The sequence below is a fragment of the Theobroma cacao genome, chromosome 9, assembly GCF_000208745.1.
Source record: "Theobroma cacao cultivar B97-61/B2 chromosome 9, Criollo_cocoa_genome_V2, whole genome shotgun sequence".
NCBI classification, from domain to species: Eukaryota; Viridiplantae; Streptophyta; class Magnoliopsida; order Malvales; family Malvaceae; genus Theobroma; species Theobroma cacao.
In genome coordinates, this window is record NC_030858.1 from 6,619,928 (window position 1) to 6,642,641 (window position 22,714).

The 22,714-nt window shown below is 34.1% G+C and overlaps 2 protein-coding genes across 6 annotated transcripts; both read left to right on the forward strand.

Moving 5' to 3' along the window:
- Positions 352–11,890, forward strand: LOC18588725 (imidazole glycerol phosphate synthase hisHF, chloroplastic). 5 transcript variants are annotated; one of them, XM_018128235.1, is made up of 22 exons: positions 352–388; positions 482–532; positions 1,543–1,804; positions 2,195–2,277; positions 2,701–2,795; positions 3,791–3,894; positions 4,302–4,471; positions 4,599–4,713; positions 5,153–5,208; positions 5,297–5,335; positions 5,506–5,604; positions 5,879–5,941; positions 6,060–6,122; positions 6,236–6,318; positions 6,491–6,599; positions 6,699–6,752; positions 7,321–7,408; positions 7,587–7,624; positions 10,217–10,367; positions 11,141–11,307; positions 11,465–11,512; positions 11,637–11,890. In XM_018128235.1, the coding sequence occupies exons 3-22, from the start codon at positions 1,633–1,635 to the stop codon at positions 11,685–11,687; spliced, it is 1,848 nt and encodes a 615-aa protein (XP_017983724.1). In that variant the 5' UTR covers positions 352–388; positions 482–532; positions 1,543–1,632; the 3' UTR covers positions 11,688–11,890. The 5 variants fall into 5 exon arrangements, with proteins under 5 accessions (XP_017983724.1, XP_007013379.2, XP_017983725.1 ...); XM_007013317.2 differs by having other exon boundaries at positions 354–388; positions 10,262–10,367; XM_018128238.1 differs by having other exon boundaries at positions 355–388; positions 1,543–1,641.
- Positions 12,476–17,513, forward strand: LOC18588726 (NADH-cytochrome b5 reductase-like protein). Its single transcript, XM_007013321.2, has 13 exons — positions 12,476–12,809; positions 13,288–13,330; positions 13,547–13,622; positions 14,043–14,102; positions 14,254–14,304; positions 14,945–14,999; positions 15,130–15,200; positions 15,279–15,330; positions 15,754–15,831; positions 15,962–16,051; positions 16,158–16,271; positions 17,034–17,102; positions 17,188–17,513. The coding sequence occupies exons 1-13, from the start codon at positions 12,645–12,647 to the stop codon at positions 17,242–17,244; spliced, it is 981 nt and encodes a 326-aa protein (XP_007013383.1). The 5' UTR covers positions 12,476–12,644; the 3' UTR covers positions 17,245–17,513.

Sequence of the window (22,714 nt, forward strand, 5' to 3'; positions counted from 1 at the left end):
CGAATTTTAGTAATGTTCATGACATCATTTTGTGACAGATGAAATACTAACCAAACGTTTGGGAGGGGGGAATGGCCCCTATTCCTTCATAACACCTTTTCTGAAGTTTGGTTTGGTTACATTTTAGGGTGGGAATAGCCATTCCCAAAAAACACAGTAATGGTTCCCCACTCCCAGGATTTGTTATTCTATTCCTGGAATGCTATTATTTTCATATTTGACTAAAATACCTTGTGATCGTAGATAATTACAACCCTAACCACTCTTTCCCGCTTCTTTTCTCTCTTCTTTTCCCTCTCCTTTGGTTTCTTTTCATTCCCTGCCGCCTTACTCCTTTATATCCTCGTGCTTCGTCTTCCGTCTGCAATCCATTCTCCTCTCCGCCGGTGTAAACTCCTTCTTCGATTCTCACTTTGTAGTCTTTGTACTGGGATTATTCGTTTGGTATTTGATAAATTATTTTTCTGTTCTGCTTTTCTAGGGTTTTGGGTAGCAAAATTCTTTGTTTTTGCAGTTGGGCTACTTGGATCAGGTACTTGTTTCGTCCTCCATATCTAGTTTGCTTTATTATTTTTTCTGTTATAGAATATTGCTATCCTGCAACTAAACATCTGCACATCAAGCTTCGTTTTCCTAATTCTATTTAGTGAAACTGAATTCAGTCTCCTCTAATGATCTTCTGCAATATGAAATGAGATCCATAGCTTGGAATAGCCAGAATAAGCAAACAAGGAATTATTATATCTTGCATTGTTAATATGACCGTATTCTTTAGCAGTGTACTGCTGAATGCTGAAGTAAAGATGAATTAGCAACGATCCATTTCAATTTTAAGCTAACTTCACAACATGCCCATTAGCTTTCCAACAACAATTAAGGCCAAAATAAAATTACATAAGCAGATTTCAGAGATTGGTAGAAGTTGATTTGTGTATTCCACTTATGCAGATTTCAGCTAATTTTAAATGTATTTTCCAGAACTACATAAGATCCAGTCCAGTTGTATTGTATGTTAATACACTGTTGTTGTTTTGTCGAATAAGATATATGATTTTACAGATGCAATTTATTCCTCTCTTTAATCATGTTGTCATCTTTACACTCATACCCAATGATGAATTCATTCATATGAATACTGATTTGAAGGTGTAAAGAAAATTCATACCAATTTTTCTACGATCTTTGATCAATTATACTTTGGGTGATTGACTATCTAGGCTTTAATTCATAATTGGGAACAAGGTAGATTTTAGATGAGCTTAGTTTGATTGTTTGTCTTATTAGAGTTAGTCTTCTTGATTCACTTATGTTTCTGAAAATGTCAATAACGAAATAAGAGGAATTCTTGTTTAATTTTCATTTTTGGATTGTTGAGTAATGACTAGTGAGTGATTAATTTTTTGTAAGAAGTGAGTTGTCAAGTTTGTTTACTTGATCTTACTTGAACTTAATTTTTTTTCCTCTACAAATAACATAAACAAGCTTTGCTTTTGTTTTTAAGCTGAGTTTGAATTGTTTCATGAAGGATTGGTTTCTTTGCAGTGCCTAACTTCCACAAAAGACGGCGTTGTTCTCCACCTCAAGCCTTAACAATATAAAGACAGTTGCTTTGATAAACCGCATTGTTTTGCAATGGAGGGGGTGCCATATGCTTACACTACAAGCTTCAAAACACAATTATTTTTGTCGTCTGCACTGTCATCATCGTCTATTATAACCATCCACCAAAAGCGTCACAAAACTATTTTAAAATCCATATCTCGTAGAAATCTTGTTATCTGTGCTTCATCTGGTTCTAGTTCTGGTACTTTCTCTCATTAAAATAAGAGAAATTATGTAGAAAATCCTAAAAAATTTTGGACACTATACCAAGATATTATTCAAATGAAAAGAACATTGGAAAAAAAAAGGAGTGAAGAAGAAGAAAAGATATGCAAACATTTCAATAACAATGTTGTCTTAATGATTTGTTGACAGCTTATTTAACAAAGTTGGATGAAGTGTCCAAATTGTAATTTGAAAATTAAAAGTTCTAACTGTAACATTTTAGGACCAAGTGTTTTATATTTGAGTGTCCAAAATCATGAAAGTTCTCTATGTGCTTACCAAAAGATAAGAAGTATAATAAGTAATTATTTGAAACTTTTTACTCTGTTTTGAAAAAGTTTTTGGTGTTTTTTTTTTCGGGGTTCAGTTGTGAAGTTGCTTGATTATGGAGCTGGAAATGTTCGGAGCTTAAGGAATGCTATTCACCATCTTGGCTTTGAGATAGAGGATGTGAGACACTTTACTTTTGTTTTTCTTTAATTGATTGATATTTTGGTTTAGTTTTGTAATTTATCTAAGAATTTGAGAGTATCTGGATTGATTAAATCTTTACGTTCTAATTTTGTAAGAGTAGCCTTTTTTCTTCAAAATAAATTCAGATAAAAATTTAATTAGATAGATACAGAGTTCTATGAAACGAATATTTTGCTTTGATAATATGTCTTCGTATGATTGCATGATAATGCTATATTATTTCCCACAGAATAAATCTGATAATGCGTTTTTGTAGGTAAAGTTTTTTTTCCTTTTCTTTTTATGGTGGCATGATTTTAAGAATATGACGATAATTGTATCATTGTAAGTTTAATTACTTTTAAAGAATGGATACGTAGTAAGTGATAAATCTATTATTTCTTTTGAATTAAAATGTAGGTGCAAACTCCAAAAGACATTTTGGATGCTGAACGCCTTATCTTTCCTGGTGTTGGGGCATTTGCTTCAGCCATGGATGTATTGGTCAAGACCGGGTATGAGTTTTTACATGACTAATTTTTTTTTGAAAATAATATTTAGAGCAGCTTTCATTTTGTGATATGAACTTAGTAGGATGTTAGCACATCAGATAATCCCTTAGTTTACAAGCAATTCACACATGGGAAGTATAGACTAAGTCAACATATCTGATTGATTGTTGGCAGTTTATTGTTAACAGTTTCATTGTTTTTCCTATTTTACCGTTTGCGGTAGTTTTCCAATCAAATTTTTGGAGGTTGTGTCTCCACGTTTGCACTTTATTTCCTTGCTTTAAGGGTGGTTATTCCACCAAGCTGTATTTAAGAGATAGTGAAGTTAATAAAAAAGGTTGTTCAGAATCTATTCAAGTTTTGAATACTTAAAACTCAAGAGATCTGCAGGCTCTCTCTAACGAGCCAGCATTACAAACATAGGTCGAAAAAAGAAGCCTTCCACCTAAATACCCAGCTTACCTCAAACTAAACCCCACTTTTCCACACACCGCCCCATAACTCGATCTGTTTCAAGGGACCATAACATAGGAACTTTCAGAAGTATGCGTGATGTTCACCAACATGCATACATGGTGTCCATGTTGCAATGGGAAGAATTATCATTAGAGAATTTCCTGCATTACTGTTCTTCTTGATCATGATCTTGTGATGTAATAAACCTTATGTGTGACTTCTAAGAAAGCCTATGTGTGAAATTTAGGGATTTCATTTCTTCTTCTTTTCCACTTTATGTATTTATTTCCTGTTTTTAGCATTCAGATGAGAAAATTTACATAAACCAGATTGACCTAGCTGACTTATGTCATAGGTATAGGTAAGTCTTGCTGGCAATGGTTGGCCAATAGTTTCAATTGTCATAATATTACTATTTGCATTTGTTCTTTTACTCCAGATGACCTTTTAAAGATGGCTAATATATCTTTTGTTTAGCTCTAAATTATAACTTCTTAGTTAAATTGTCAGTTTGGAAGTTTTTCATTTGTCATTTGTTGCAGGATGGCTGACGCACTTTGTTCCTATATCAAGAATGATCGCCCATTTCTAGGCATTTGTCTTGGCCTTCAACTACTTTTTGAGTCTAGTGAAGAGAATGGACCAGGTCAATTTTAAGACAACTCAATTTTTTGTACATCTTGAAAGACACATTCATATATATAAAATCTATTAATCATCAGACTTGATAAAGTTTCTACACTTGTAGCAATTATTTTCCATGTCTATTTTCCCGAGTATATGTTATGTTCTATTATGTGGTGGAATGAGCATCTTCCTTTGGTGTTTTAGATCTCATTCTTACTTTTATTTTATAGATAAATATATATAGATAGCTTAAAGAAGAGGTGTAGAATAGGAAGAAGAATGATTTGGCAAGGAAAAAAAGGAGAAACCAAATAGTCTTTATTTTGCAAATAGAGAAAATTTTGATTGTTTTCTTTGTAGCATGTTTTCATTTCTTTTCTAGGTATTAGCTTTTTAACTTTACTCCATGGTGTACGTTTCTTTCAGTGAATGGTCTAGGCTTGATACCTGGTGTGGTTGGGCGGTTTAACTCTTCAAATGGTTTTAGAGTACCCCATATTGGCTGGAATGCTTTGCAAATTACAAAAGACTCTGAAATTTTGGATGACATTGGAGATCACCATGTCTACTTTGTTCACTCTTACCGTGCCATGCCAGTATGCTCTTCCTTGTCATCCTCTTAATTTGTTTCTCACCCTTGCTTCGTTGATGTTTCTGTTGCAAAACCTTTCAATAAGCATACTTTGTACTGTTTGGTAACCTATATTATTATATTTGTGGTAGTCAGATGATAACAAGGAATGGATTTCATCTACATGCAATTATGGTGATGATTTTATAGCGTCTATCAGAAGGGGAAATGTGCATGCAGTTCAGTTCCATCCAGAGAAGAGTGGAGGCAAGATATTTTGTGCTCTTAGTAGTTATCTTTTTTTGTTTTTGCAAGTTTCAAATTTCAAAATGTAGAAGTTACTTCCTGTAGGTATGGAAAGGATTTGTTACATGCATGTCTCTATTGACAAAGTTTACCTCTACGATTTTCTTTCTAGTTTTCTTTGCCTTTGTGAGAAAAAATTGATAATTATAACAATTTTTTTATGATAGTAACATGGGTGCATGAAGAGCGTCAGAAGGGGATCGTTTAAGTTGTTTGTCCTGACTTTAGTAGTTGGTTCCTCCATGTGGTTTTCCAGTATAATTACTTGGTGTTATCTCATTATTGGACGTGTTTCTTTGCAAAACTGTAAAATATCATGCTTTTTTTTTTCTCAGAACAAATGTCAGACATAATGTTAACCTGTCTGTTGACACTGATAAGTAAATTAAAATTGTTTCAGATGTTGGTCTTTCTGTATTGAGAAGGTTTCTAGATCCAAAGTCACAGGGGACAAAGGTAGTCTTGTATCCTTGGATTTAATTCATCTAGTTCTTTTATCAACTTTTCGTTCATCTAATGGTCTGAATGATTCACTTGACTACAGAATCTTACTCAGGGGAAGGCTTCAAAACTTGCTAAGAGGGTAATACTTTGTGAAACTTGAATTATTTTTCACATAAATCTGGGTTTTCGTTTGAGCTTGCGAGTTTTCTACTTTTCTTAATTGCATAGCTCTAAATGAGTAGTTTAACATGTTCTTCTTGATGTTGTGGATCATATGGCTCTATGGTGAGTGATATTACTTCTATTCAGGTGATTGCTTGTCTTGATGTTAGGACGAATGATAAGGGGGATCTTGTTGTCACCAAAGGGGACCAGTATGATGTACGAGAGCACACAAAAGAGAATGAGGTAAGGCCGAGAAGGTCATTCACTGTTCTAATGCCATGATCTGTTTGATTTCAGTTTTAGATTGGTGGATGCCTAAAAAATTTTGCATATCAATGCATCATTATTACCATACATGACAAATATGTGGGATGTGCCCCTTGGTATGAAAGGACATACAAGTTGAATTTAAGTTGTAATAATGGCTTCTTTTCTTCTTGATCTCCTATATTATGTTTAATCTAGAGAACTTAGCTAGATTTAGATGTGGTTTTAATTTCATCAGAAACTTTTGTAGGTGAGAAACCTTGGCAAACCTGTGGAGCTTGCTGGACAGTATTACAAAGATGGGGCTGATGAGGTATGCTTATAGTTTTGAGGTGTTTTATGTTTATATTGCAATATCGGCAATCATTTAGCCTCTTCAAAGTTTTTTTTATACTTTGAATTATTGATTTCTTTTATACTTTAAATTTCAGGTCAGTTTTTTGAACATTACTGGCTTCCGTGACTTCCCATTAGGCGATTTACCAATGTTGCAGGTCTTTGACATTTAATTGTGAATATCTTTTGATGTAGCATTTTAAATTTATTTTTAGTGTTTGTATATGGGCATTTTTATATGTGTATTTATATTACTTTCTGTGATTTGCAGGTATTAAGACGCACTTCAGAGAATGTTTTTGTCCCACTAACGGTCGGAGGTGGTATACGAGATTTTACAGATGCAAATGGCAGGTATGCGTCTGTGTTATACTGTGATCTACTTTTCATATATTTTAAGATTAAGATTTTAATTTATGTTCAAGTGATTTATTAGACATTCCCTGATACTGCAAGTGTAAGTGATCTTTGTGTAATTAATCAGTACAATTTTGTATAGAAATTTATTATATACATAACTTTTCAGGCACTATTCTAGTTTGGAGGTTGCTTCAGAGTACTTTAGGTCTGGGGCTGATAAAATTTCCATTGGGAGTGATGCAGTTCATGCAGCAGAAGAATATATGAAAACCAAAGTATGCAAGTTCACCTCATTAAAACTTTTTACGTGTGGAGTTCAGATGGTAATACATTCCTATCTTTCCTACTAATAGTTCTGTATATGCTTCTTTTAGGTAAAGACAGGAAAGAGCAGCTTAGAACAAATTTCTAAAGTCTATGGAAATCAGGTGATTCCTACTCTAGTTTTTGATGTGTTGATGTCTGTACTAATATGTATCCGTTTATATTTGTTTATCTTCTCAACTATATGCGTCCTTTGGGTTCTAGCTGATTGTGAAGTTTTTGCTGCTTCTTGCTTGACATTTAATAAATGTTAAAGAATAAAAAGCATCTAAAAATAGTATATGGTTGGATATGGGAGTTTAAAATGCATATATATTTGGGTGGGCGTGTATGATAAATTTTTTGTTGTGTTGGTTGATATTTTGATTTAGTAACACAACTTGGAAACAATGGATGAAAGCAGAAGGCTTTTTATCATTGCAAGCATAGGTAATTGGTGAAGAAAGTGTTCATTTATGTGCTGGCAATATTCAATACTTAATCTTTCTTTTTTTTTTTTTCCATTGGAGCACTTTGTGTGTTTTACCCCTGCAACTGGTGTCAGTTTGGTTTCTAATTTTTGCTTTTACTTGGTGTAAGCCAATTTGGATTTAATTTGGTGGGTTCTTGCTTCATTATATTGCAGTTTCAAGAATGAATTTCTAATGAGTTGATTGAATATTTATTTGACAGGCAGTAGTTGTAAGCATTGATCCTCGTAGAGTGTACCTTAAAAGTCCTAATGATGTGCAGTTCAAGACCATAAGGGTCACAAAACCAGGTAATGAAGATCTTTACTGTGTTCGGATTTACCATTCATGTGAAATTTACTTTGTGTTCATCAAAAATTCTGCTTTGTGTGGATGGAAGCTAGAAAAAATTTCCAAAGACATTTCAAGAAATTTTACACTTTCAGAATTCATAAGGATTTCTAATTAGAACATCCCTTTTGGTGTCAGGTCCAAGTGGAGAAGAATATGCTTGGTATCAGTGTACGGTAGGCTTCTTTGCTTTCTGCCTTCGGCATGCTCATTCATAAAGCATTTATCTAGATAAACTTTTTAAAGCTAGCAGTATGCCTTAAACCTATCTTAAAATTATATCTTGTACTAAGCAAGCAAACACATCATTCCACAAACACATCAAAACCTCCAACTACAAATATTAATCACCACTCTGAAAGCACACTTAAAACCTAGGACCCAAACTGATGGAGAATCATTTAGGCGTTTTATTTTATTAGGGTAATTTTTAATCAGGGTTATATTTGGCATTTTTATTTTTATTAGGGTTTTGTGTTTTGTTATAAATATGTTATTTTAGTTTCGATTAGGTTTTGGGTGATGAATATTTTAAAATTTTAAGTTATTGAATATTCGAGATTTTCTCCCTCTATTGTTCTTTTTGGATTTCTCTCCTGATTTCCTCTGTTCCTCCTCAATTGCTTCTGTCTAGTTCTGATTTTCTCTCTAAATCTATCTCTTTCCACCACTTGTTCTACATCAAATAGGCATTGGGGTCAGCACTTGACCCTCAGTATGTAGAGTTAAGAGAGCCAGGAGAAAGGAAGAATATGAGACAAGGAAGGCACATGTATTAAGATTGTGATAATCAGATAAAAACGTGAAACATAGATAAAATTGAAATGTGCGAGACATAACAAAAGAAAAGCCAAGATAGAAAAAAAAAAAATTAGCTTGAAGGTGCTAATTAATGCAATGCTATAAGGAACAATAGCGTCTAAGCAACAGTCAAACCTATCATAAACTAACAATAGAAGGAAAACACTTAAGAAGAAAGATGTAGGCAATGATAAACTGGCACTGTCTCTGATGAGTGGTTGTTTGCCTGGCTCCTAATCTTTGGAATCACAGCTAGCACAATTCATGTACAATCCATTGGAACCTTCAGCTGTTGGAATGGGAGACAAAATCTTAAAGAAGCTGGACAAAATACCAGAAGAATGACTTTGAAATTTGAAATCAATGCATTGTTTGATCGAAATCAAAATTAAAAGTCATTAAAATGGCATGAGTCTGTAGTTCAGGTGCAAATCCAAGCTCACCAACACGGAATTCAAATTACAGCTGAAATCTTACTTAGCTCAATATACAAACCTTCCTTGGTCATTTGTCTCTGCACTTGAAATGATGTCTCTAAATGTTGGTTCATTGGGAAGCCTCCACTTTTATTTTCAAACATTTCACGGCCAGACCCAGTATCAGGGAAAGAGTATCCAAGATGATGAGAACCTAACGTGACTATAATGGAAAGTACATTTAACGTCATTGAACTGACATTTCCAAATCACATGCAAATCAACATTAAATGAAAATGAAACTCAAACTGAAATATTAGCAAATTTCTTCTCAAGCTCAAAGCAACTAACCATTTGTAATTGTGTTAGCATTGCACTGCAAACACCACTACTGGCAATTCTGGCTTTTCCAATCAGCTAATCTCTTTGATTGCTACTGGCATTGTGTAGATGAACCATCAGAATTGGAGCCTTCCACTGCTAGAAAAAGAGTAATTCATATTTCCACCCAAAGATTCAAAGTACAACCAACCGTGATATCCTGTTTCAACTAATTCTAACTGTTTTACCTTTTCAAAACTCCCATAGCAACCTTCAATTGGATCTTGAAAGCTTAAAGAATGCTCTTAAGTACAACCAACCATGATATCCAATCAGAACACATGTTAGCAGATGCACATTGTCTGTGTTTGTATCTGTGTATTTGCGTTCTTTATGAAAATCATAGTAAACATATATAAATATGCAGAAAATCTCAACCAATACGAGACAAAGCAAAAAACGGAAAAGTTGAAAATTTATCCTTTAATAACCAAGAAGCTTCAACCACCTTTGCCATCCATAATAACTTCTACCAAATTAACCTGAAAACCAATTAAAATTATATTAGCCCACCAAAAATAAGCTAATTGTCTTTGGATCTGGAAGAAATCTGGATTTTGGTCAAAGAGATAGAGAGTGTAGAAAAGTAAAATACGAACATAATAACATGGATCCATTAACAATCAATCAAGGTTAAATTTGGAAAAAAAAAAAAGATAATCAAGATTGTGGGTATTTTAGCAAGATCTGACCTAAAAAAGGAGATTTCAGAAGTATTTAGAAACAGGTTTGGGTTGGAAAGAGAGAAGAGAATAAAGGGAGAAGGAAGAAGGAAGCAGAAAGAAGAGAATAGAAGGAGAAGGAAGCAGAGATAAAAGAATGGGTGAGAGAAAAGACAGCAAGACAGGACGAGAAGAGGCTTGCTGGTACTTTCCATGGCATCAACAGCGATTTGCCATAGAAAATGAAAAGAAGATTTGACTTTTGTGAGGAAGAGCTAGAGGAAGAGAAAGCTAAAGCATATTTACCCAGTCATACCTAATTCCACACTTGTGTTTACAAACACTAGCATGGGAAGACTGCTCTCACATGAAAATCACATGGTTTTGCATTTTAACTGTGGCAATTTGGATCATGTTGCTTTCTGAGGGCTTGTTTAACAGCTTAATGTATTTATAAATAATATAAATAAATGATTAAATGATCATAGCTTTGCTGCTTATGTTTCAGAAGTCTTTATCTTATGCACATCCTGAATGGCTTTCTGTTCCTAAGGTTAATGGTGGGCGTGAAGGTCGACCAATTGGGGCTTATGAGCTTGCAAAAGTAGTTGAAGAACTGGGAGCTGGAGAAATACTATTGAACTGCATTGATTGTGATGGTATAAACAAATTTCTTGTGACTCAAACAATTCCCCCTTATAAGTAATTGTTTCCAGTATGACATTGCCATTTCAGATAATTGCTTTGAAAAGGACATCAAGAGTCTTTTTTATATTTACAACCAATGGTTAACTGCTGCTGAGAATATTTATCAAGAGAGTTTAATGAAAAAGTTAGTAGCTAGTTTTATAAATGGTCATCAAAGTTATATGTGGTTTCTGTCAAATTTTACTTAACGTGCAGATGGGCATCAAAATAACAGAAGATGTAATATGCTGAAATGCTTTTATTTTAAGGTATCTGGGACCTGAAGACTTTATCTGAGTTTCTTAATAAGCTAGCTAAATTTAGGGCTTTCTTTGTGTAATTCAGTGAGTAGAAGTGTCTTTTTTATATTATAAAAAATATGATTCATAGGCTGGTACCTTCTTTTTACCATCCATAGTCTCATTACCAGTGCCATTAGTTGCCCCTCCAATTGGAGTACAAGGATTATCACTTCTGCAGGATAAGTCTCTCCTGTTACAGTGCAACTGTAGGTGTTTTGTCCTTCCCTGCGGTTTAAGTTGAAGTTGAATAAGTTTTGGAGTCGGATTCCTTTGGTAAGAGTGTGGAAGCCATTGAGCAAGGGTGTTTTCAATCTAGATAGCAAGTCAAATCTAGTGTTGGCATTTTGCTGTTTAACCTACTGGCATATTTTATTTATTCCTGAATCCTGGTCTTTTCTTTTGATTATTTTCATGATCATGATGCCTACCTGCTGACTTTGCAGGTCAAGGAAAAGGATTTGATATAGATTTAATAAAGCTGATATCAGATGCTGTCAGCATCCCTGTAATTGCAAGTAGTGGTGCCGGTGCTGTTGAACACTTCTCGGAGGTATTCATGAAAACAAATGCATCAGCAGCTCTTGCTGCTGGCATTTTCCATCGGAAGGAGGTAATTATTTAATACAAGTGCTTATAATTTTGAGAATTTTAGTTTTCCCAGCTTGATAGAATAAGGAAAAAACAATAAATTTCCTCTTCAACTGCACCAGGCAAAGGCTTCATTAATTTAAACTCTGATTACAATTTCTTGATTCTTTGGGTTTTAGGTGCCCATTCAGTCTGTAAAAGAACACTTGTCGAAGGAAGGCATTGAAGTAAGGATATAGCCATATCTGTTCTTGTGTCAATGAGGCTCCTGAATTTGTTCCTAAAATCAAGAGTGGGTAGAAATGCGAAAACCTTATATCTGTTTTTGTATGTTTTCTTTCATTTTTGCAGTTTCGGGATTGCTTTCGAAATGATCTGTTCGTATGTAATCATTATATTTGAAATTTTGAATGTTTTGTTATGTACTTTATTTGTTCTGTTTTGACACCTCATGCTCCTTTCCCAGCTTCCTAAATGGCAGACTCGTGATGCTAGAAAGCTTCTTGCTGATAGTTTTTGCTTTGTTATAAGAGTAGCATTTTTCTTTAAAGTAAGATTCAGATATAAAAATTTTATTAGCTAAATATAGAGTTTCCTCTATGAAATGAATATTTTGCTTTGATAATATGTCTTCTTATGATTGCATAATAATACTATATTATTTCCCACAGAATAAATTTGATAATGCGTTTTTGTCAATAAAGATTTTTTTTTTCCTTTTCTCTTTTTGAAGTATGTGGTGGCATGGTTTTAAGAATACGATGATAATTTGTATCATTGCAAGTTTAATTGCTTTTAAAAAAAGCATGCGTTGTAACTAGTAAGTAATAAATCTATTATTTCTTTTCAATTAAAATGTAGATGTGAACTCTAAAAGACATGTATATATGTACATATATATATATATATATAAAATCTATTAATCATCAAAGACTTGCTAAAGTTTCTACACTTAGAGGATTGAATTATAGGATTGGATTATAATAGCATTCATCCGCCTAATGCTGTCAAGATGATAGTATAAGGTGCCTGCAGCTGCAGCCTTCGACAGAAAAGACGAACGGTTTATGTTAGTGTTTCTTCCTAAATTCTCTGATGTAAGAAACAAAGCAAACTCGTGGGCTTGGGATTGGGCTTTGGCTTCGGCTTTATAAACCTACTTTCAAAGCCCAAAAATGCAAGAAACGTGGCTCACCAGATAACGAGTGAACACCTTAAAACCAACTCCGGCAAGCACCTCACCATTCCTCCTTCCTCCTGGAAATTGGAAATCTGTCAAAGCACTCTTATACACTCTTAAACCCTTGGCAAAAAGAATCAGCTTTTTGTTCTTTGCTTGCCCCATTGAGAGAAAAGAAAATGGCTACTACCTTCTTTAGGAGACTCGCCAAAGCTACCCCACCTTCCTTCACCGATGCATTTGGAGGTCAACCCAAGGCCGGTTTTGCTGGATTTCGCTTCTCAGCAATCGCAGCCGTTGCTGGTGGAATCTCCTCTTACTACTACTTCTCCGAGTCGAATTTGGTTAGTTTTCTATAAATTCCAATCTGGGTTTTGTTTCTTTTGATTGTTGTTGCAATGTGGGATGCTTTGGAACTGGAGGGATTGTGTGATTGGTGCAATGGGTTTATTTATATCTGCATTTTAAATGTGTTTTTTCAATAGTGATGTACATGTATGGTTTTTTCTCTGGAATTTTTTTTATAGGGAGGTCTCAATATCCGAATGAATGTTGGGTGTTGATACTTACTGAGAGTTTTGTATTTAAATTAGGAATGGTTGTACCTGGGCTGTTCATTATGTGACTTCTAATGTGTTTATCTAGGTGATTTGATTTACTTGATGAAAATTATGTTTTGAGGTTCATATCGTATTTTGCTGCTCGCTGCTGTCTATTTATAATTTGGCCTACACATATGAGCTCTTTTATAATTGTTGTGTTATCACCTATCAGTGTGCATCCTGATTTGAGTAACTATTTTGTTATTCTTTCTGGATACAGGTTCATCTTGATCAAATCAATGAAGAGACAGGTCCAAAAGTTGGTGAGCAGAAATTTACTAGACTTCCTCATTGTTAGATGACCGAATTGTGTTATTTAGTTCAACTGTGAAATCCATGATCCCATTCCCTCCCTAGGGAGAATATTAGTCAACAATAAAGCCGAAAGTGGTTGCATAAACTATAAAGTATCTGCTTTAGTTTCTTTTTCATCCTTCTTTTAAGGTACTAGCTCAGGGGATGCTTTTATACATTTTCAGCTCTGAAGTCGGATAAGTGGATTGGATTTAAGTTGCAAGATACTGCAAGGGTTAGTCACAATACTCAGTTATTCAGGTATATATTTTTTAATCAATCATTGTCATAGGTGTATTGGTTTAATCGATACTAGTAACATGGTCATCTACATAAACTTTTTTTATTAATAGGATAAACTCTAGAGATAAGATTTACATTTTACACCTTTTTGCGCTTAAATATCTTCTCAATCTCTCTCATTGATTTGTGCTTCATTGAGAAGACTAATGTTTATCAGATTCTGCACTATCAAATAGGCAAAAACATGAGAAAAAAAGCAATCAATACTTATTGATTAAGAGCGAAAAAAGTAGTTACAACGAACTTCAAAACAAGGACATAACTTGTTCATCCAAATTTTAAATTCAACATCTCAACCAAAGTTTTGCACTGTTAATTCCTCCTCAAGGTGTCTTAGAACAATTACCTTCCTTATTCACTTTCTTCTCAAAATGGCAGGTTTTCATTTGATCCCACTTCTAAGCTGGGTTTAGATGTCGCTTCATGCATCCTTACGAGGTATGTTCTCTTGTTCTAATTAGAGGTGCTTATGACAAATCTTATGAGTACTATGGAAGATTTTGAAATTTGCATTTAAGAGCACATTTTAGATGAGATTTGGAAGTACTTTGCCTCTACTCACTATTTTGATGCATTCTTGTTACTGCAGAGCTCCATTAGGACAAGATGCTGAAGGAAAAACAAAATATGTCATAAGACCGTAAGCCTATATATTGAACTCATAAATAGTTTGATTTAGACTTCCCTTGTCATGGCTGTTATTCTAAATTGGTAATTCATTAGTCATAGTTTTTAGGTTATTCAACTTGTAGTCCCATGGTTTAAACTGCATTTGTCACATGTTTCCATTTCCTTCTTTTGTTATTGTGGTAAATATCATCTGCTTGTGAGGGAATAAATTCTAAAGCTTCACTTTGTCCATAACTCTAAGATGAGGTTCTTGATTACTCTTTGGTTCATGAAGATTGAAAGAGATGAAAGTTTCCAATCAGTAACATTGTATGATAGTCTATAAATAGAAGGTTAAAAAATAAGAGAGAGGAAAATACCTCAAATACAAGGATTATATGCATCTGTTTCCTTAATTGAAATTACTTTTGACATTGCTTAGTTTAAATTATTCATACAATGCATATTATAACTTCTCTGGAGTTTTAGTAAAATAATCCTTTAGAATTACCAAAGGAATAGCTAAAAATTTTGAAATCGGATTAGTAGAGACTCTTAGATGGAGTGCATGTGTGTTTTTTCTATACAAAATCATATTTCAACCTACTTGTTCTAAAATAAACAGATATTAGTTGTTAATATATTCCTACTGGAATAATGTCAATCATCAGGTATACTCCTATATCAGACCCAGATGCTAAGGGATACTTTGACTTGTTAATAAAGGTAGGAAGTGATAAATGCCTTCACCTCTTTGTTTTCTTTTTTTCTCACACTTTGAAGATGTTCTTGTCTCATATATGCAATGCCACACATGTGAATTGCTTTCTCCACAACTTAAAGATAAAAGTTGCAGGTGTATCCAGAAGGAAAAATGAGTCAGCATTTTGCTAGCTTAAAACCAGGCGATGTAGTTGAAGTGAAAGGGTAGGCATTCACCGTGGTAGTTTTCATAGAGATCACACTATTTGTCATCTTTACACTGAATTCATTTATCTCTTGCAGGCCCATTGAAAAGCTCAGATACTCTCCCAATATGAAGAAACACATTGGCATGGTTAGATCTGGTTTCCTAGTTTCTTGTTTATTTTTCCCACAAAAAAGGAAAACCCCTAGGGAATTTGTATATTTAACTGCTAAAGGATTCAATTTTTCTTGCTCATTTTATATACTGAGGTTTCGTACTTACTTTTACTAGTTTAACATTATTAACTGGCTGGGGTCAAATATGTTTTTAACAAGATCCCTAAGATATAGCTAATGGTATACTTTGTGTTCCCTAGAATTAATGCCAAAAATTCAGCCGATGTCATATATTGTGTTTTCTACAATTCTCACTTCAGTGCACATGCTTTCTGATTGTTTAATCAAACCATCTACCAAGTAATCAGAATAGTATTGTTATAGCTGTATCATGTTTTCCAAGGTTATTGAAAAAGTCTGATCACCATTTGCGCTCAATTATATGATGCTGTTCCAGATTGCAGGTGGGACAGGCATAACTCCAATGCTTCAGGTAATTGAGGCTATACTGAAGAAGCCTGATGACAACACTCAGGTAGGCTTTTTGGATTGCTAGAATGGCATAACCTTCTGTCTATTAGTAAATGTCATTTTTCCCTTTTGTGTGTGTGTGATAATTTTAAACCAAACATGGGCAAGGTTTGAACTTTTACCTACTCCAACAGGTGTCACTGCTTTATGCCAATGTCTCCCCGGATGATATACTGCTAAAGCAGAAGCTTGATATACTTGCTGCTAGCCACCCAAATCTTAAGGTACCAATTCTTTCAGTACGAGAATATTTTCTGCGCAGGTAGAAATTTTGCTCAAATAGTAACTTGTGTATTTTCTTTTCATTTTCTTTTTTCATTTTTTTCCCAGGTTTTCTACACTGTGGACAATCCATCAAAAAATTGGAAAGGTGGTGCTGGTTACATTTCAAAGGATATGGTCACAAAAGGCTTACCTGGTCCTGGTGAAGATACTCTAATCCTTGTAAGTCACTTTCTTAATTCTGGATCTCAACCTTATTTCGTTAATCTGTTTGCCAAAATGTGGAGTAAGTGTTATATGGAGTGGATGACACCTTTTTCTTTAACATTACTTCAACTCCAGAAAGATTAAATACATTTTTGCCATGTTTCTTGCTCAGTCTTGGTGAAGAACTGAAATCATCTTCCTACAAGCAGAGGCCTATTTTTCTGACTCCATTTGCAAAGACAGAAAATATTAAACACTCACACACATGCACTCAAAGTTTTATTTCGCCTCTGTTGCTTCCTTAAACAAGAGGTATGGTTAGACTAAGACCTTCCAGAGGGATGCTATTTGAGTGGCACAAGAAGCAGCCTGTAAGTAGGCGGTTTCTGTGAGCATGCATGCACTTGATCTTTTGGTCTTTGCAACTCCCTTCAGGATTAAATCTAAATGAGCCTTTTTTCAGATAGTCACTGTTGCTTGAGATTGAGACTTGTTGAGGACATTCTGATATTTTCTCGTTGAAGACCAGGTTATAGCTTTGGAAAATGGCCATAATCCTACAACCTAACTTTGCAAGTTCCAAGCACCCACCCTGACAATCTACCTGATCAATAGTCAATAGAGTTGTATTTCTTAATAACCACAAGGCATTTTCTTAACTCTCCTGTTATATCAGACACCTGGATAACATGCAGCAACAAGATTATGGCCATCTGAAACAAATAGGACATACACGTTGCCTACTCACTTTGCCCTGTTTTTCCCCTGTTTGTTCAGGTATGCGGTCCACCTGGGATGATGAAACACATATCTGGTGATAAGGCTAAAGACTATTCACAAGGAGAGGTATGAAAGACAGCTTTTTTTGTTTTCTTCTTTCGTAATTGTTACCTCATTGTCTTATCCTAACTTAACCCTCCTTGGCATGTAGCTAACCGGCATACTCAAAGAACTTGGATACACAGAGCAAATGGTTTACAAATTTTGAAATTCAAGGATTTGAAGGGATGACTCTCGTGGTTTGAACATAATTTTTGTGTAATAAATATTTCCTGAACGAACACTAATTGGGCAGAGTTTAAAGCCCCGGTTATGAAATAATTTTTTAGTGATATTCAATGTAAAGATAGTACATTGTCAAAGCTTGTACCGAGTGAAATCATGATACAAAGAGCTTTACAAAGTCTCTGAAATTGGTTGTTGCGGCCAGGTGTACTGTCTAAATCAGATGTGCCAATTTTGGCAACTGTTTGTTTAGATGGATCCATTTGTGGGTCAGTGAGAATAAATTGTGTGACTGGGAACTCAAAAATGCTTGGAACATTGGTAAGGCACGCCAAATGACAGAACAAGCAAGTTTCTTTTGATGATGAGGAGGATAGGATAAATGAGATTAGCAAGGTAATAAAATTAAATACTATTAACCGGTAAGTGCGTGCACACTCAGATCATTTTCAAGTTGTAATAAACTTTTATTTTTCCATCAAAATGAGGTGTTCATTCATTTTAAGTAAAAGCTTGAATCCTTCACCCTTCAGGACCCAAATGAAGATCTTCCATTCAAATGAGATGTTCGTGTACCCTTTCACCCATTTTAAGGGTAAGAGAGGACAAAAGGTTCGATGTCCATCTTTAGGCGAACCTTTTTTCTTCTTTTGAGTAAATGGAAAGTTTTATCCAAAAAACAAAACAGGTCTTTTAAGAAAAAAAAATTTTGGGGGAGGAGGATAGCCTCTCAAGATCTAACTAGCTAAATTAGCTTGGGTTATACCCCGATCATGCATAATACTTTGTTTAAAGGCCTATCAGATATACTAGAAAGGGAACAAAATCTGGTTCAAGCATCCGCAGCAACGTGTTAAAGACAGCTTCAGGATCCATGGGCGACCCTTGCAAGTCCTTTACCTGCCAGTTAGCTAATTAGCCACATGAATTAAGCTACTCTAATTGATTATCATTTGCTCTGTAAGACTTGGTGCTTCTAAATCATTAAGGGAATTTATTTATGTTGAAAATGAAGTTTCATCATAGTAAGTATCATTTAGCCTATAATATCAGTCTTCTCGGCCAGGAGAATTTTGTGACAAATAAAATATTGGATAACGCTAGATGAAGAGAAAAGATTTTATGAAACAGTTATCAATATATTATTTTAAAAAATATAATTACGTAATATGATTTAAATGAAAATGATACATATTAACGTAGAACAAAATTTCTTAAAATTCTTTAATCGTCATAGTTGATCCAATTTTCTACCCATAATTGTAATGACAACAGGAGTGTGTTCTTGCTTCCGGAGATCAGATTAAGCCTATTACAGAAGCTGAGAAAGAACTTTTGACTCTGCCCAGGAAAAGAAGATCAAGGCTGAGGAGCTGCCACTTGAAATCTGTTCAATCTCTTCGACTATGTCCACCCCATGCCGTAATCAGCATTTTCGCTTCCTCTTTCAACTAAGAAACGGCGACCGTTTTCTTCAAGAGGCTTGCCAAACCAATTCTTCATGTGTGCCCCTTCATTCCTAGTTCTGATGCATCAGCTACCTTACTGCAGGGCTCCATTGAAACAAGAAGCTAAAGAAAAAAAACCAAGTGTCATACGATCATTGTAAAGGGGTTCTTGTGATAAGAAGATGAAGCGTTTCAAATAAGTAAAAAAATGCGTCGAAGGTGACAGAGAGGAAGATTGAAACAGTTCCTGAGGTACTGAGTGCTGTGACAGATGGAAGACAATAAGAAGAGACTTAGAGAATATAAGATAATTAGAGAGAGAATTTGAAGAGAAGCTCTCAAGTAAAGAATGTGTTAGCTTAGAGGGGGAGAGAAGAGTCACTCTAAATGAATTGTGAGGCTCTATATATGTGATAAAAGTGGCGGTTACTCAAGAATAGGCTTTAATGCGCCTAATAAATGACATTATTATAAAGAATATTAATGTGAGTAACCGTTACTGTAATTAGATGTAATAAGACTTGTTTTCAAGTAAAAGGTAATAGAAAAGAGGCGTACAAGAAAAAGTATAAGAGAAGAAGTTGAATGAAAATATGTACAAGAGAAGAAGTTGTGCGAGAAAAGGTACAAGAGAAGAAGCTGTATGAGAATAGGTACAGGAGAAGAAACTGTACATGAATTGGTATACGAGAACAAGGTAAGAGGGTGAAACACTTGTACTTCAAGAAAAGGTTAAGAGGAAGACCTCTTAACTACCTTCATATCTGAGCCACCCAACAAAACTCTCCAGAACATTTCAAGATGAAAGTAACCCATGAACGCTACCACTTATTCTGAGTTACTTTCACTGTCATTCAAGTGAAGTGGTTATTCTATTCAAAGTAGTTGTTCTACTTGTATTAGTTGTTCCATATGGAATAATGCTTTACTTATTCTAATTGTCCTACTTTAAGTAGTACTTCACTTGTTCTAGTTATTCTGCGTGAAGTAGCACTCTACTTGTTCTCTGTACAACATTATGTTGTAACATAATTCTTTAGAGAATAGCTATTAACCAAAATCAAGTATCTACATTTTGCCCCCTGCATAAGAATTCATTGTTAAATATAATTCTTATGTATTAATTTAAAGTATAAATTTTTTTTGTACTATAACGTATTGTACTATATCACTTTGAGCAGTAATATCTTGGGCAGTACTGTTTTAGACAGTAACACCTTAGCCAGTAATGTTTTAGGTAGTAACACGTTACTGCCTTGTGTAAGGTGTAATACAAAATATATTTTTTTTGTAATGTCAATATCTTTTGTAATATTTGATTGATTATGCAATAATATTTAATATCTTTCGTAATATTTGACTGCATTTTTTTTAATATCAATATCTTTTGTAATATTTTATTAATTATGTAATAATATTTAATATCTTTTTCATAAAAAAACCTTGATTCTATTTGTTATATTTTATTGATTATGTAATAATATTTAATATCTTTTTCATAAAAAAAATCTTGATTCTATGTGACTTANGTGACTTATAAATATCAAGTTATTATGAACAATTTTCTTCATTCATATTCAAAATAAAGCAAAACAAATTTCAAAGCAAAGTCGATTTTTTTTGCGAATCTTTTCAAGTAAGTAAGTTTTTTTTTATTTTTTTTTGTTTTCAATAAGTTGAATTTCTCTTAACTTGTTACCCCCTGCATGAAATTTTTTTTTTTAAATTAGAACATGAGAAAAGAAAATTTTTCGAGCATAAGATGAGATTTTTTTTTATATGTATATATATATGTTCAAGATATAATTATTAAACACACGAAACTGGAAATATTATTTTCTTATTAGATATAAATAAGATTCCTATAAAATTAGATTATCTTAGACTCTTGTTTTTTTTTTTTTTATATGTATAACTTGAGTTTGACTTTTCTTTTGGCGAAGCAAGCGTTATTTTCTTTTGCTTGTGTTATTTTACTTGAGCTTTTTTTTTTTTAATTGAAAGCTAACATGATGTAGCCTAATGTAGCTTAGAAAAGTGAATAAAAGAAGTAAATAAATGCTGAAGTAAAAGGAGCAAACAAAGGCTGACTAACTTGTCAAAATTTTTCTTTTTCTTTGATTTGTTGGCAGTAAAAAGCTGCAAGTTGTAATTTAATTTTTTTATATATATAAAGAACACGGTTTCTTTGATTTATTGGCATCAAAAGCTGCCAGCTACATTTATATATATATAGGGAGGGGGGGGGGGGGGGGTTTACGTTTGGAGGCAGCAAAAGCTGCAAATTGCAGCAGTTTTTTTTTATGTATACTTATCTTTTTTTTCATGATCATGTTTGTAGGCTTCTTTTTCATCTTTCTTTATGCCTAGGATGCGTCTCCCTCTGAAGATCCATTATGATAAGCTTGGGAGGGCTGCAACAAGGAGAAAGATCACTACACACAAAATGAAGAATAATGATTCTGAATTAGTTGCTTCCAAGAAAATTAGAGTAGGAAAGAGTGGTGAAGTTCCTTCTATCCTTAAAAACTGAGAAGATGAAATTATTAGAGAACGAGGAGAAGATCGTTTTTGGGAAGAAGTTCATGCCAGACAGGTTGACAAACATCCCTTTGAGTCTGTTGGATATGATTGGAATCGTCTATGCTCCGAAACACCTCCTCATAGAAGAAGTGGTATTTCAGGACAATCTATTCTGAAGTTCAAGTTTGAACGTGGTGAGTTTCCCTTTTCTTTTACTAAGTTAGGCTCCAATTCTCAATTTGTTCATGCTTGGGATGAGTGGGTAACTAAGGTGTTGAAGAATCCTTCTTATGTTAAACTTCTCTCTTCTGTTGGGATACTTGATGTTGTACGTATCACTTCCAAGCTCAATATTCGTATAGAAAAAAAAGGATGGATGTGTGGCGTGCTATTTTTGCGAGGTAGAGCATTTTTTCTCATACTATGATTACTGCATGGGGGGAATTTACCTTCACTCTAAAAGATATATGTGTTCTCTTGGAATTTCCTTGTATAGGAAAGGACGATTTTCACTCTATTAAGCTTTCTGAAAAAGAGGTATGTACTCGAGACTTTTTCTTCGATCTACTTAAGAGTTTGAGTAAAACTTCAAAGGTTGCACAATTCTCTAATTCGATGATCTTGGAATTTATTATGATCGCCACCCTTTACAGTTTGGAAGAATGAGTTCACAAGGTATTAACTTTTGTATATGGGTTCACAGTTCCCAATTGCCATCTATGATTGAGCGTTCCAGTTCATGTGGAGATAGAAATATTCTTTCTGTTGAGGTATATTCTCTTTTTAGAGTGGCACACCAATTTGAGTTTGACCAACTAGCTCCGCCTGACTCTTCTTTAACTATCAGTTTTTCCTCTTGCGTTTCTTCATTTCTCATGGCAAGACTTAAACTCCGTTTAGATAAACTTAAAAGTTATACTGTCTTAGCTTTTGATAAAGTTGGTATCCACACTTCCAGATGGTTTGCTTATTGTAGGGAGTGTGTTGAAGAATGGAGATCTTTTATTGTTCCTTTGACTAATCCCAAAGCTTGTCTCTACACTCCTCCTATAAATAACTCCGATGTATCCTTACACTTGATTTCTCTCAAAAAGAAAAGAAATGTAAATGAAGAAGAAGATGATGCTCCTCGCGCTCTTACTCATCAAACAAAGCATGTGCATCAAAAAGTAAGTTCATCCTTGACTTCTTTTTTTTTTAAATTCATTTCCTCATCATACTTTTTTTTTTTTGTAGAGAGAAACAACTGCGAGAGTAGAACTTAACTAGATTGAAGAGGAAGAGTCTTTTGAAGTTGAGACTAAGGAAGAATCATGTGACTCTGAACATAGTGATGAATCTGATGATGAATCAGTTGATGTTGATAAAGTTAAAGTTGAGGGTGAGCCAAACCATTTTGATGATTTCATTGATTTGGATGTTTTATTTCCAAATCATGTTCAGAACTCCACCATGAACCAAGTATAAACATATTACTATGTT